General features: G+C 34.6%; 1 protein-coding gene across 2 annotated transcripts in view; it reads right to left on the reverse strand.

Moving 5' to 3' along the window:
- Positions 1-1930: 1930 nt before the first annotated feature.
- Positions 1931-14454, reverse strand: part of DOP1B (DOP1 leucine zipper like protein B) — a 59910-nt gene continuing 47386 nt past the window's right edge. The window contains exons 28-37 of one of the 2 annotated variants that reach the window (XM_063305382.1): positions 13629-13708; positions 13230-13339; positions 11786-11932; positions 11049-11110; positions 10050-10178; positions 8522-8658; positions 8056-8105; positions 6008-6166; positions 5271-5400; positions 1931-4092 (exon numbers count right to left, since the gene is read on the reverse strand). In XM_063305382.1, coding sequence (XP_063161452.1) covers positions 3826-4092; positions 5271-5400; positions 6008-6166; positions 8056-8105; positions 8522-8658; positions 10050-10178; positions 11049-11110; positions 11786-11932; positions 13230-13339; positions 13629-13708 — 1271 coding nt within the window. In that variant the 3' untranslated portion in view covers positions 1931-3825. Of the gene's footprint in view, positions 5401-6007; positions 6167-8055; positions 8106-8521; positions 8659-10049; positions 10179-11048; positions 11111-11785; positions 11933-13229; positions 13340-13628; positions 13709-14454 lie in introns of both variants that reach the window. The other variant, XM_063305380.1, reaches the window with a different exon arrangement.

Raw genomic sequence — 14454 nt, forward strand, 5'->3', positions numbered from 1 at the left:
TCATTTGTTTTCATAACAAAATAAAACATTCATTGTAAGAAAAAACTAATTGTTTTAAGGGAAAAAAATCTTAGAAAAAACTGACCTGCTGTAACTATGAAAAACAGTCAAGTATAACAACAGAAGTTTGATGAATTGCTAATTCTGGGCCTCTAAAAATAAGTTGAATGTGTCATTAGGCGAATCCTTCTTCTCATTACTAGCACACCACTATGTGTAATGCATAATATAAATTGCTTTGCCAGTTTGGGATGAGTTTATACTGAGGACCCTATAGACACGAGTTAGCTATCTTTTTCCTAACTGAAATTTATTTTTTTATTTTACAGGAATCATTACTAAAACAAACACTGTGTAAGTTTATTGATTCTATTCCATCATATACACTGCTGTAAAATATTTCTTCATATATTCTGATTATGCACAAAAATATTAATAGATTATCAAAATAATTTTAGAGTTGAAATTTAGCTTTTTGAAATGATTTATTTTTTAGCTGTTCATTTGTAGGTGCATAGATGTTTCAAAAGGTTACGATTTAGAAATAAATAAAACATTCAGTATGAAAGGACAATCTAAATGAAGAAATATAAGTGGTAGAAACAAACATTTAATGTTCAAAGAGGTGTTTCAAAATAATATTGACTATGCAAGTTACATTCAACTTTAAATACAACTTTATACAGCATCCATTTACTATAGTACTCAACTCATCTTTGGCAACAATTTAAAATATGTAATTAGATCCCCAGTCTCTTTTTGCCATAAACCATTGTCTAAGATACTCATTCATCAGTAATTTAAAAACAGTAGTATCAATTAAATCAAAACTCCATCTTTATTATCATTGTCCTAACAGTCAGGAACCACGCTGAGACAAGGAATAGGTCTCTAGTGTTTTATTACTGCTACATTAGACATAAAATCCTAACAAACTGAAGAAGCGTGGGAAAAACCCAGACAGATAAACTCCAAAAGCTAAGGCGGGTCTGATCTGTGTCTCTTTGAATGGCTGCTTAACTCCTCAGTACTACGCATGCATTTTCCCCCCTGGATAGGGGCCCCCTCCTGCTCACCATCAGTACTCATGACGATCATTACTGGAAAGCAAACGTCTGAATAATACCTGTATTCCCCAAACCAGACAATATTGGTTTCAAATTTTGGAAACCAATATCAATGTTTAAATCAATTAGCCCATATTACTGTGCAGCTACAAGTCATGTCGATGAAGATTCTCAGTCATCCAGGTGGAATTGTCTGTAGGTTGAGTCACGGCAACTGGATTTCTTTTTTTGGTAGAAACGTTTCGCTGCTTGTCCAAGCAGCTTCTTCAGTCATGCACAGTAAATCTACTGAAATATTTTAGTGGTCCAAGGATTGTAATCCAACTGGTCAGGTACATTTCCAATTAACAGAAATGCATCTTGTGAGACTGAATGTGGGGAAATGGTCCCTGAAGAAACAAAGGCGATATACTGCTTGTGAAGTTGAATGGAACTCGTCAATAAACTAGCGAATGACCTCTTGCAGGTATCAAGCATCAATATATCTTATAGAGAAGAGTCTGAGAACTACCCTGATAAAAAATTAAGGACATTTTAAGTGATAAACTGAAAGTTACAATAAAGTGATAAATATAGCCCCTGAGATAAGTTTAAAGCGGGTGGAGGAGAAAAGAAAATAGAAGAGGGAAAAAGAGAAAGCTTAGTAGTAGACATAATGGAAGGGTAAGTTAGAATGTATTTGGGGTACTAAACTTCAAAATTAGAGGATTAAAATGAATCTGGGAATTATATGTATTGTAGAACAACTAGTATTAGCTGCACTTCCTCAGAACAAACAAAGAGCAAGGAATACACGAAATTCTCCTGGAACACAACTAGCACTGCAGATAAAGACTGTCTAATTTCCCTGAGAGCTAGCAACATTTTCAAAGATTTTGGAAATGTTTAAATTCCACATGACAGGAAACACACAGTATTACACAATGGTATCTGTTATATAGTAGATAATATATCTTTGATCAAAAACATTTACAAAAGCATAAGTATACATTCATAATGAAAAAGAAAAGTTTAATTATATTTGGATAACTTTACAAAATACATAAATAATTCACAATATATGATTAAAATAAGTACATCTTTATATCATACATCAAGTATTTATGATTTGGGTGGGCACTTAACGAAGAGCAAAACTTACAAATGAAAAATTTCTGGACATTAAATATCTAAATCCAAAATTGCTGCAAGAATAGTGCACAATTTAAAAAATGCCACAATCTGACAGTTGAAAAATTCACTGAAGTTATTTAAATGGTTGCCTAAATGGGCCACAGAAATATTTATGTTGGGGCTGGTTTTTGTCCAGTTTATTTTATTTGAGAAAATGGAAGTGCTAATCATTACAGGTGGAGAAAAAAGGAAAGTCACATTAAAAAAAATTCTATGAACCTAAAAAAATAAAATTAAATACTAAATGCATTTAAAGAACAGACTAGTAGTTTTTGAATATACAGATTCTTTGCTTTATTACCTATTTTTCTGTTTGTAGCTATTTGCACGGCATCTTTGACCTTTTCCGTATCGTGGTTCTTCTTGTGTATTACAAATCTTGTGCAAAAACCTAGCTAGAACCAAGAGCCATCATCTTTCAAAAGAAGTCTTTAAATATAAAACAATTTGCTCCCTGTCTTATGCAACACTTCAGTAAATATACATTTTTGCACAAGAATGTTTCAGCATAAAATTGTGAACAGGTTTGGAAACTAGTACTTATAATGCAGCATAGTAATCCATACATACTGTACATATATACATGTCTTTATGAACTGTACAGTTTTAGACATACCTTCTTTTACATTCTTATTAGCCTATTACAATTAAGTACCATTTCAGCAAACTGTAAAAGGCAACAATGGCTTTAAATTAGTTAAAACTTCCAAGTTAAAAAAATCTTTCTTAGTTTTAGAATGGTTATTCTATAAATTTCATGCAAACATAAAGACAAATCTTAAAGATATTTACCAAAAAGCAAGTGCCATTTAGTTTAGTGAAGCCTACTTGCTAATACGTTAGTTTTTGCTTGCAGCGGTAGCCTTAAAATTGCACTGGAAAAGATTATGCCAATGTGTGGTTGCAATGGGATAGAGGGGACTTCATATGACCCACAGGCTGTGAGTCAACTACCTGCAGAGAGTAAGGAAGATGTCCTTGCTGGAGATTATGCATGGTCTGTTGCCTAGGCAAAAGGGGCTGAAGCATTTTTTAAGTCCAGAATGAGACAACATTTGGAAGTGATTCACGCAAACTAATTCACTGAACTATAAGAAGGAAGAAGTACAGAACAATATAACTTGCAAGATTCTACTATTACAGCCAATCTTAATAAAAATGGAGTTGATTTTCTGGTATGATCTACCTAGTGGGGCTGACATAAATCTTGCACGTAGTGCAGACTACTCCTGGGTCAGCAAAAACGTAAGTAATGTAAACCGTGCTAATTTGTTTTAGTAAGTTACTATACAGAAGTTGTTTAGAGCAGAATTAAAGTAACTTTAAAAGACTACTGCCTTTTGAGAAATGTAATATACTGTATTTCTTAGCGGAAGGGAACATTTTATCTTTACATTGAAAGTCAACAAATCTGCATTCATAAATGAGCATCTCAATTAAACTACTACTTTCATTGTAAAATAAAAATTCTTCATTTTTTCTTAAGCTAATTTGTTTCAGTAAAGCAAAGGAACGTTGCATGTTGCTTCAAGCATTTCACCATTTCAGCAAAATGAAACTTGATTATATGAACAGAACTGTTGTTTTACAGTGATTCGTTTTCCATATTATCTATAAAATCACGCTCAACATACTCTTCCAATAGCTTCAAAATTCTTGTTCCACTGCCAGTGGGATAGCTGTTTTTAAAAGACTTGGAGCTGTGTGTGTTTAGTAATCTGCCACTTTCAGCTTTAAAAACAGAGTTTAATATATTAAAGAATGGAATTAACTGTGTAATATTTGATACAGAATGAAGATCCAAAAGAGGAAAGTCACAATTTTTTGTTGCTTCATCAATGACATTTTGTTCCTTGAAAAAAATAAAAAATAAAAAAATGAACTGTTAATATGTATTTGCATGGGTATATTTAATGTAAACTGTGATATACAGTATATATTTGATACTATTTTTCATTTGAACCCATACATTTTCACTTAGCCTATTCACTTAGCATACAGACCATATTTTCCATATTTTGAGCACTCTAAATATCATGGGATAACAACTTAGAGAATGAAGAAGAATGGCTATAGAAGAATGGCTGTGTATTGTAGGACTTACAGTTCCAGGACAACTGGATGAACCAAGTTAGGGAAGTAAGAAGGAAGTTGGATAAACAACAGCTCACACCACATCTATCCTGAGATAACAACCAGATTTACTGAGTGTGCCAGGCCTTCAGTGACCTGGGATACGTATGCAGAAATATAATGTTTAATACTTTTCCACCAGGAGTAGCTAAGTAATGCTTGGATGGTTTTAGATTTTCACTCTAAAGTGGTAAATGTAAGCAAGACTTCCTCCTCTCCTGAAAAAGTACCCTAGCTTTTATCTAATTTTTCTCTTTTATGAGCTTTTCCTTTTTTCTCAGAAGGCTCTCTCCTATGCAAACACACTTCCACATGTTGCTAAAACCAAAATGTTTTATATGCTTTTATGTCATCATAAAAGAGAACAGTGTTTTCTGACTGTTTCTTGTTAAAACATTATCTGAAGGATCACAATCTGTGTCTTCTTGAAAACAAACTCTCAGGTCGCATATAATGTATGCTGCGGAGGCTATCTTTGTATTGTATTATGTATGAATAATTTTGCTCATTTTATATGATTTGGGCATGCACTACATTAGCTGTATCATGTACTAGTCAATTAACTTGAATCGGTTCCCATAGAAGGATTACTAGACTATGTGCCTTCCCAAATATATACAAATAGTGAGCAATGTTGCTGAACCTAAGCAGGTCTGTTCAGTACATGGGGATGTTATCTACACTGTCTTGAGTTCATCTGAGCAGCAGGAATATTGATTTCTGTTTCTGGGAAAGTCAGTCACTCTCTCTCAGCACAACTCATCTCACAGGGTGGTTGTTGTGGGGAAAATAGGAGGAGGAAGGAGTTCACCACCTTGAGTTATTTATAAAAATATAATAAAGGCGGGATAAAAATTAAATAAAAAATAATAAAGTCACTTGAAAGATAGTACTTGCCCCATATTTTAGCTTCAATAAATCCATGATTCTAGCAACATGTGGTTTGTATTCCTGGTGACTTTCCATTACATCTGAAATCATGCTGCAACTCTGCATGTCCACCTCTGGAACAAAGGCCCACCTATACCTGAAAATAGACATGCTGTCAGGTAAGAAATCTAACATAGCCTTATTGTTTGATCATGTGGATTAACAGGAAATTATCCAGTTCTAAAAAGCTGGTTTGCAGATATGAAAAAGAGTAAAATAAGATAAACCCATTATCTCATTTGGTATACAGAACAAAATCTTTAAACCTAAATGTTCTTTAAGTTTGTCTAGATATGTTTGTTGCTTTTGTCATTTTAATGCTAAATGAACAATTTTTTGCTTTCATTTTCTAAACCAGAAATTCTCTGCTATGAACTTGAATGGAAAAAAATACAACTTTATTTTCAAATATATTGCTATATTACATATTTGTTATTTGTTAATATTTTGATAACTGTATTTGAGCATAATTGACTTTGTTCGTAATACAATCTATATCTATGAATTTTATTATATGCATTTAATATGTATTTCTGAGAAGGGGTACATAGGTTTCACCAGACTCCCAAAGTGGCAGAAAAATGTTAGATCTAATAAACTAATGAAGTGGCATAGATAAGTAGTAGAGAGACATTCTCAGATCATACTGAGATAGCCAGATAGTAGAGTATTTGAAGGCTAAATAATAAAAATATAGCACTTACATCTGAAACAACTGCATCTTGTCAGATGGAAAAGAAAGTGCCGTGTCTAAGAATTTACAGGCTGATAAATACAAGGTTAATTCATTCTGGTGTATGTCACCAAGTAACACGGCACTGCCATTTGATGATGCTTTCTGTCTGCTCATTTTCTTGTTGTTTCTGTGAGATCCATAAAAGGAAATATCAAAGACTGCAGAACAAACCTGGTGAATGTTTTAAAAATGTGAACACTAATTGAACAATTAATTAAACTCTGTCATGCAGGTGCACATGCATCTGGAATCACATTAAGGAAAAACAGCTGAGAATTAATTTTACTGGAATGGGGGCAAACAGCTAAGATACTTCAGTTTTAAAAGTTACCATTTCTATTTTTAATTTAAAAAATAGGAACTTCTTTCCTCAAAGTATTAAGATCAGGAGCTATTATCAGTAACAGTAACAAGACTTCAGAAAGCAGTTAATCTCCAAGAAACTGGGCCTCCTGTGGCAGTTTTGTCTCTGTCTTAAAAGAATTCTGAAATACCTACCTTAACTTTCTCCTGTATAAGGAACTGACTGCTGTTCTTTCTTATGAAGGAGAGAAAATGCTACATTTGGAAATACTATGCAGCGTAGGTAAAAATGATCCCTCTTAATACCACAATTTGTGATAATATTCTCATTTTCAAAAAATTGACTTCCTTGTTTTCCAATCCAGCCAACAAAATGGGCACAAATTCTTATATACCATATAATTTCAACATTTTGGGGGCTAGTAACAGAATTGTTCTGCTAGCCTTGACTGCTGCATATCCACAGCCTTTCAAAACGATTTCTTGCAGGAAAAAGAATGCCATTTAATACTCTGGGAAAAATCTTGAAATTTTAAATTCAGTGCTTATGAATGACTTCGAATGGCGAGCTGCCAATTATCAGGTTTTGAATTAATAGATGTTGTTTTTTAAAGTTGAAAAATAAAATGCACATGTGAAATAATTCACCACGCTTAGTCTTAGAACTGCATTAACAAGTATCTCCCTTTATTTGTGCAAAGATTGGGTGAAGTCTTAGAATAAAATTTAGAATGTAAGATGCTGTCTTAGACCAGGGCAGCCCATTTTTCTTTTTAATTTTTCAAGATATAATTAAAACGCATAATGCAAAATATAGAACCGATAGAATAAAAAAGAAACAGGAAAAACTAAAACGATGCAAGAATAAACAGAAAAGCATATCAGACAAGTGGCTTCTGACCTTCTCCAGCACAGATATAAAAGTACATAAAAGTTAATCTCTTACTATTAATTAAACATTTAGTAACATAATTTCTATAAAATCAAACATTCAGTCCTCAAAACCTAAAATCAAGACTTAATTCTTTTGCGTTACAAGCAAATAGTCCAAAAGCGGCTTCTAGACTGAAGCGAATCCACTTACAGTGTTTTCTCTTATCAGTGCTGTCAGTCTAGCCTCAAATATTTGTTGGAAATGTTTACAGGGGGAAGGAACTTTCTATCATCTATGGTGGACTTGTGGAAAAGCTAAGAAATTCTGGAACCAAATATGTAGTACTCTTCAAAAGATTCTTAAAGTGGACTTACAATTGAAACCGGAGCTGTTTCTCTTGGATTTGATGGACCAACAGCTTGAAAAGCAACATGGAACTCTGTTCTTATATATGATAACAGCAGCAAGACTCTTATATGCTCAAAGATGGAAGGATGCACAAATTCCCTCAATGGAGGACTGGATGATTAAGTTGATGGAATTGGGAGCCCATTTTTCTACCCTGCCTGTGAGAGGCTGTCCTGCAAAGGTTTTCTTTCGCATTACCTGATACCTCCCAAACTGTAGATTCCAGGAACTGAACATGGGATATTGTTTTTTCTAAGGAGTATTGTTAGTCTGCATGGCTTGTACTCTACTACTGAACTGTAGTTTAATTCTAAAACAATAGGACAATTTCCAACCACAACCCCCACCACATTATTAACTATTTAAATCAGATTGCTCATCTTACTTATCTTTTGTTTCTCTTCATTAAGTTTAGTGAAAAAAAATCTTACTTTGCTGGTTCTTCAGTTAAATCTTCCTCTAACTGTATAAATGTTTGAATCTGAATGATCAGAGCAATGGAGGAAAAAAGGAAAAAATATATTAGTAAATATTCCTTTAAAATATCAGTCATTCTATTGCTAAACACAATTGTGGAGGTTGGAACACAGCCTGGAGTTGGGGAAGCTAGCAGCTAGTATGTACTCTTAAGTAATGACTGATTTTAGCTTATGAACAAAACTAAATATTTTTGTGCACATTTGAGGGGAGATACAAACATTTCAAAAATATTTGAATTAACTATGTAGTAAATAGTGGTGATAAAGTTTAATTCAAAATAATGGCATCCATGTGGGGATTTCAAAATCAGCAAGGTGTCTGCTATACTGCTGATTCTGAGCTACTTCGGATACTGATGTTTTGAAAGAGTGATGTTTTTGCTAAATATTTCTATTACCTGATTTAATTATTACTTACCAGTTCTGTTACCATGATTGGCCATAAAGAGGTTAGGTGCTGAGGGGAAATTCTCAATAAAAGAACCCTGAAAAAAAGAAACATCTGGGCAGCTACTGCAGAACTGTGTCCAACACGTAGGTTGTCAGTTAACCGTTCTTAGAAAAAAAATTACAACAAAGAAAGAAAAAAGGAAGTTAACATACACTGTAATCTATCTTGTATACTGTTGAATTTTCTAACTCATGATGGCTTAATAAATTACAGAAAAAACATCCAGAGTATTAAAAACTCAAGTATTTCAAGTATAAAAATTCAACACTTGAATATAACAATAATTACTACCTAATTAAAACCATTAAGTGTACTGAAATAGAAAAGCACTAAAATATAAGTGGTTTGGTTACCAGCACTCTGATTTATTTATTTATTAAATTTATATCTCGCCTTTCTACTCAAACAAGTACTGAAAGTTTTTTAAATCAAAGCTCTTTCAGGCTACAAAGGCTAAGAGAAAGAATGGACTGCAAATAAATAGCTGGCAGTGAGTATGCCAACAAAATTGATGTTACCAGAAGAATCACTAATAAGTGATTTTTTAAGGGCTAAAACTGATAATGTTGATGAAGATGCAGAGTTGTATAAGCAAAACTAAAGCACCAGGGACATGGAAATCCACAGGAAGCTGAGATTACCTCAACATGATGAGATGTGTGCAAGGAAGTTATGTAGATCCTGCCTTTACTTATCCATGTCTCATCAAACTGTATGACTTGTGTTTTTTGCTTCATGATGCATATTTTGTCATTCCTGCCCACATTCCTGCCTGCCTACAGATGCCAAAGAGAGGTTCATTTCTTTGTCTAAATAAAAGGCCCAGATGATTCCATCGTGTTGCCAAGTGATACACAGACAAAAGTTGCAGTATTTATTGAGTAACAGTCATGGCTCTACAATTTAACTAACCTTCATATTATAATGTTGAGTCAGTAGTGAATTGAGTGTGACTAGCCCATCCTAGAGCTGCAAAGGAGGCAAATCATCTCCCTAACCACAACATTGGATAGAAACCCGTCCTTTTTATTTATGGAGAATAATGAATATATCTGTGTATTGTATGAATAAAGTAGAATCTTAGTTTTATAGATCCCTTGTTTAGTGGATTTTGAATCTGGGGAATAATATCTGGACATCCGGTGATCATCTTATTGGTAATTCCTATTTACAAGATACTTGTTGCACTTATGCTGGATAGGAGGATAATGAGAGTGAAAATGGCATGTATCAGAAAGCATGAGATTGGAAAAGACTGTTTTATTCTAAAAGATATACAAGCCATCATCACTTATAAGCTGTATGGCGTTTGAATTGGATATTAAAAAAAAAAAGTGTCTGTGCACAATTCCACACTTCCACTGCCACATATACAGAAACTATTGCTCATAGCCTTTCTTAACTCTAAAAATTGTCTAATCCTTTTTGGTTAATGTTACAAGTTATAGCACATCCTTCATAAAGGATGAATAAAATAAACACATTTATTACTCACCTTGTATCAAAGGAAGGTAAAGGTGATATTGATCAGTTTCACCACTGAAAACAGCAAAGGCTTGACGCTTTAACAACATTGCCTTTTGCTCAAAACTTGGAAACAGTTTTAAGGAACTGCTCTGCATATCTATAATCAAGATAACAGATGTCAATATTAACATACCTATTCCAAGAATTGTCTTACTTGGTACAAGGATCAAAATTACAATAGAAGCAAACGAGTCATATGCTATTAAACTGTATCATTCCTGGCATCTGGAGCTCCCTGCACACACCTTGTTAGTAAACTGCCAGACCAACTACAGTCAATGTTTAAAGATCAGCTATTATGATGTCAATCTACTGACATTTATAGAAATGTCAAATATTTCTAATTGAAATATTACTAGCCATTGCTACTGCTGTTACAAGCTGCTGGGTATACCCAACAATGAATTATGTTTGTACTCACCTTTACAAAGCCTGACCATTTTATTTTATTTTATTTATCTATATGTGTTGTTTGTCGTCATGGCAATCCTCACTACAAGATGTTGGTTTGGACATTTTGTAATTATAATTATTTCTTTGCTATGTATGTTGGTCATGCTATTTAAATTTTTATATATCATCTTTCTGGTTTTTGACTGTTTAGCAATAAAGAAATAAAATACATAATGGAAGTATTATTTATCACAAGTACAAGTGCAAATTCAGCCAAAAATTCTTGGAATCTATTACTTCCTAGCTGAGAGGCATAACTATATAGTATAACTTTTAGAAGGTCTTAAAATGCATCTTATTGTACATGCTATTAACTTTATTCATGTTTTATATTCTTAATGGCATTTAATTTTCAACTTTTTCTGAATGTAAATTGACAAAGTAGTATTATATATAAAATCTACTAAGTGACCAAATACTTTGTTTTCTTCTTGATGTTTCAATTCCCTATTTGTATTCTGTATTCAATTCTCTATTTTCTAGCAGAAAACAACAATTATGGGGAAATGCTTACTCATCAAATCTTTAAACATAGTTTTTTCATGTGTAAGTAGATGATCAATAATGGTTCGCCAGCTGAAAAAAAATAAGTTAAGTTTAATTTAAATGGAAACCATTCATCATTTTATGAGAAGCAAGTCTAAAGGAAGATGACACTGTCATCCCCTGAAAATTGTGCAAATATTTTGCATAGTGAATCTATGAAACCTGGTACACATGTTTTTCATTTATGACAAGGTAAGTCATAAGAGCTATAAAGTTTTATAACTGAAGTTCTGTAAAGCTGACTTTTTTTGTAAAAATCATCATTTTAATTACTATGGGGGATAATCATATTCCTTTTGTGCAACAAAATCATCCAAGATTCTTGTGGCACCTTAAAGACTAATGTATTTATTATAAAATAATATTTTGTGCATTATAATCCACAAATTTATACTATAATAAATGTGTTAATTCTTCAGGTGCCACAAGAATTTTAGTTAAAGTTTCATACCAAATCTTGAATTTCTTTAAAATCACACTTCAAAAAAAAGAGAGAATGAAAATAGTGCTGTATTATGAAAATTTTCTCTGCACAGTGATGATATCATATTCCTTTAATTCCTTTAATGAAGGCCAATGAAGTTTTACTAACTGGCATTGATTCCAAATGCAACTTAGAATTATAACTGAACTATAATCTCTTGCAGTTTGCCAGTTAGTTCAATCAAAAACAAGCCACAAGATTGCTGTAAATGTGTATCTTACTGAATGCATGAAGTATCCATTTGGAAAAAAGCAGGATCCATAAATAGGTCTAAGACATCTTTCTTCCATGCTCGTTTGGTATAGGCATAGCCACTTAGGGAACTGAGCAACTGACTGCTAGCATGGAAACTAGGAAGATTATAGGCACTGTAAACACACAAGACATAAAATAAGCAGATCACATACACAATTCTTACACTGCATATCTCCACATACTAAATTCTACAGTGCTGACCAGATATTCCCACTATCAGATAATACAAAAGAATACAATTATAAAATTCAGTTTATGTGCTAAGCAGCATATTATAGAGTAGCACTAGTGGAATGGCTTAAGCTGTGTAGTGAGGAACAGGACTGATTATATCACTGGGCCAAAAGAAGCTATATCAGGTAGTAGATACTTGATGTTATGACACCAAAATGCTAGTTACTTAATTTATTATCTAGTATATTTTTAATATTAGAAAGGGGAGGGACACTTGAGAAGTTTTCTGCCTCAGATGCTAAAATAACTTGATCAGCCTAGGAAACCATGTACCTTAATTTAGGTAGGGGGCAGGATTTGAAGCTCTGACCCAGATAATAAAACAAAGGTAACCTCAAGTTACAACGGCAATTAGGACCAGAATTTCTGTTGAAAAGCGATGCGTTCATAAAGTGTGATGTCATGTGACCGCATCACTTAGCAATGGCAATCTCTGCAGTCCCTGTTGCTGTCGTTAAGTGAGGACTGTGGGTTGTTAAGCGAGTACCTCCTTAAACACCTTCCTGCTAGCTTCCAACAACCAAAGTCAGTGGGGAAGCCGGCAGGAAATGCAAGTCCCAATGGGTTGCAAGCAGGATGGCAGGCAGGTAAGTGGCTGCTGCAGGGTGGGAGAGCGAGGGGGTGCGCAGGTGGCCGGGAAGGCACAGCACGAACGCAGTGGGGCTTGCAATGGCTGCTGCTGGGTGGGAGAGAGTGTACGAGTGCTGGGGAGGCGTGGCACAAATGCGGCTTGGGGTGGCTGCTGCTGGGTGGGAGTGGGTACGTGAGGGTGCATGAATGGCCAGGGAGGCATGATGCAAGTGCAGTGAGACTCAGGGAGGGTGCACGGGTGGGGGAGACTTACCTGAGCAACTTGTGACCTTTTTCATTGACTTTGCTTGTGGGAAGCCGGCAGGAAAGGTAGCAAATTGTGATCATGTGACTGTGCGATGCTGCAACCGTTTTAAGTGCAAGCTGGTTGCCAAGCACCCAGATCGCAATCATGTGACCGTGGGGGTGCTGGGACGGCCGGAACTTCGAGGACCAGTCATAACCACTGCTCATTCAGCGCCGTTGTAGCAATGAATGGTCGCTGAATGAGTGGTCATTAACTGAGGACTACCTGTAATTCAGCTGGTTCAAGATAGTGTATGTTATAAAGTTAAATAAATGTAATCCAAGGACAAATGGATTTACCTGTGATTGCGTAAGTAAGGAAACACATAGTACAGCAAACGTGAGATTAATGGTACTGCTTTCTCTTTTTCATCACTTTGATAAACCATATCCAGGAGGGAAGCAAGAACCTACAGAAACAACATTCCATGTTAAAGAGGACATGCTTCTGGATAGAAAAAGTGTCCTGAAAATTCAGAATACCCCCAACTTCTATTGTGTGCTATAAATAGGCATAACATAACATGCATTTGTCCTGCAAGGTTCAGAAAAGTCAAGCATTTTATCCTTGTTGTGACAGAGTTAAAGTGGCATGCAAACCCTGCATCTGTGTTCTACATACGCATACATGAAAAGCAGCAGCTACAGAACTTCTAACTGCTCAGCAAACAACTATAACAACAAAAACCTAAGACTCACCTCTGCAAGGAGAGTGAGAGCTTGAACACTGTATACCGAGGGAGCAGAGGCAGAAACCACAGAGGATAGTGTGGAACGATCTGTGGATGCAATGGCATTGTGTTTCTCTTTAATTTTTCTCTTTTAGAACGTTGCTTCTTTAAAAATTACAATACTTACCATATTGAAACAGATGAATGTGTAAGAAGTAGCTTTGCCATAAAGCTGAGAATTTCCACAGAAAATTATACAAGTTGTATACAACTGGAAATCTTTTTGTCCAGTCTAAATATTATTCTTATCACATGCAAAGTGCTTTTTAAAAATGAAAATGTAAGTAAAGCACAGCTGCTTTGGGAAGGAATGATTTAAGGGCACCCCCCAAAACAACAACAAAAAACAGTAGCAGAGGAAAGAGTGCCTCATCTTTCCTTCATCAAGACTAAATTTTTTTAAAAAGCAAATAACAAAAGAGTGAATTGCTCACTCAAAGATACTCCTTCAGATGAACACAGCCTATGAAGATCTGAATCTACTGTAAGTATGGAGACATGGAACTCTGTGGGTGGGAGGAGATTTAAAGCTAATATGTGGTGTCATGGAAAATGCTAAGTGCTCTTTGCTATTTATTGATTGCACCTCTTTTGTGGGAGCGCTGTCCACAAAATATATCTTTATTTCAGCAAATAATCTGACGAAGGACATACTGATTAGCAAACTAGTTAAGTGTGGGCTTGACTGTATGACAACTATATGGATCCATATTTAGCTCACTAGTAATAAATAGTGTTCATCAATGGTTGCTCAACAAATTAAAGAGAGGTATCAACTGGGATGCCAAAAGGAT

This window comes from Candoia aspera, chromosome 5, assembly GCF_035149785.1.
Source record: "Candoia aspera isolate rCanAsp1 chromosome 5, rCanAsp1.hap2, whole genome shotgun sequence".
NCBI lineage: Eukaryota > Metazoa > Chordata > Lepidosauria > Squamata > Boidae > Candoia > Candoia aspera.